The sequence below is a fragment of the Cariama cristata genome, unplaced genomic scaffold, assembly GCF_000690535.1.
Source record: "Cariama cristata isolate BGI_N322 unplaced genomic scaffold, ASM69053v1 scaffold41305, whole genome shotgun sequence".
NCBI classification, from domain to species: Eukaryota; Metazoa; Chordata; class Aves; order Cariamiformes; family Cariamidae; genus Cariama; species Cariama cristata.
The window spans coordinates 352-1,192 of record NW_009618854.1 but is presented as its reverse complement, the minus strand read 5'-3'; the positions used below and the strand labels follow the sequence as shown (position 1 = coordinate 1,192).

At 52.4% G+C, this 841-nt stretch overlaps 1 protein-coding gene across 1 annotated transcript; it reads left to right on the top strand.

The window, feature by feature from the left end:
• Positions 1 to 74: 74 nt before the first annotated feature.
• Positions 75 to 378, top strand: MRPL34 (mitochondrial ribosomal protein L34; the record flags this gene model as incomplete). The annotated part of the gene is made up of 1 exon (XM_009701018.1): positions 75 to 378. A coding segment is annotated over one exon (304 nt), but the record flags the coding sequence as incomplete, so codon positions are not given.
• Positions 379 to 841: the final 463 nt, after the last annotated feature.

Here is an 841-nt window from a genome sequence, read left to right as displayed (position 1 = left end):
GTCAGCGGCAGCGCCGGGCTCGCTCTTCTCACTTCTCTGTTGTTTTGTTGTTTTTTTTTTTCCTTTTTCCAAAGATTTTTGCTACTGCAGCAAGCTGTAGCCTGCCCTTTCCAGCTCCGAACAGCCTCAGTCCTCTCAAGTTCCCTGGAGCTGCCTCTCAGAAGCCAACTCTCCAACAAGGCCGCAGGCGGCTGTCCCAGCCTGGTGTCTTCCTGGAACCATCAGCAGATCCGCACAAAAGCACGTGGGAACGAGTATCAGCCGAACAACCGCAAGCGCAAACGGACCCATGGCTGGATCAAGCGCATCAGCACGCCAGCCGGCATCGAGGTTATCCTCCGGCGTATGCTGAAGGGCAGGAAGTCTCTGAGCCACTGAGGTCTCTGCCCATGGGTTCAGTGTGGTGTGAGGCAAGCCCGAATCAAGCCCTAGAGCTGCCGTGGCTTTGGAGTGACCCAGCCTGAGCGTCTGTGCCGAGGGAGACTGTGCCAAGCAGCAGCGACCCACTCTCCCTCTCATGTCACGAGTGTGTGAGGGATCGTGCTGGCTTGAGGGTGGTCTCTGAGGGCTTGGTTTAATGGCTGCTTTTTAAATGGTAAAATTGTTACCACTTTATGTGTATGATTCAAAGATAAACTTGTGAAAACACAAGCTGTAATTAAAGCCCAGCAACTTGCCTTGAACTTTCTGCGTTAATTGCTAATGCAAAACTTAAGGGGGAGAGGAAAGCTGGCTTGTTCATGGGGTCACAGCTGCTAGGGAGCCTTCAGAAGGATGGCGTGAGTGTGGAATTAGGGCTGACAGTGGAGGGAACTTTATTTTTAGTTTATACTGGCCACGT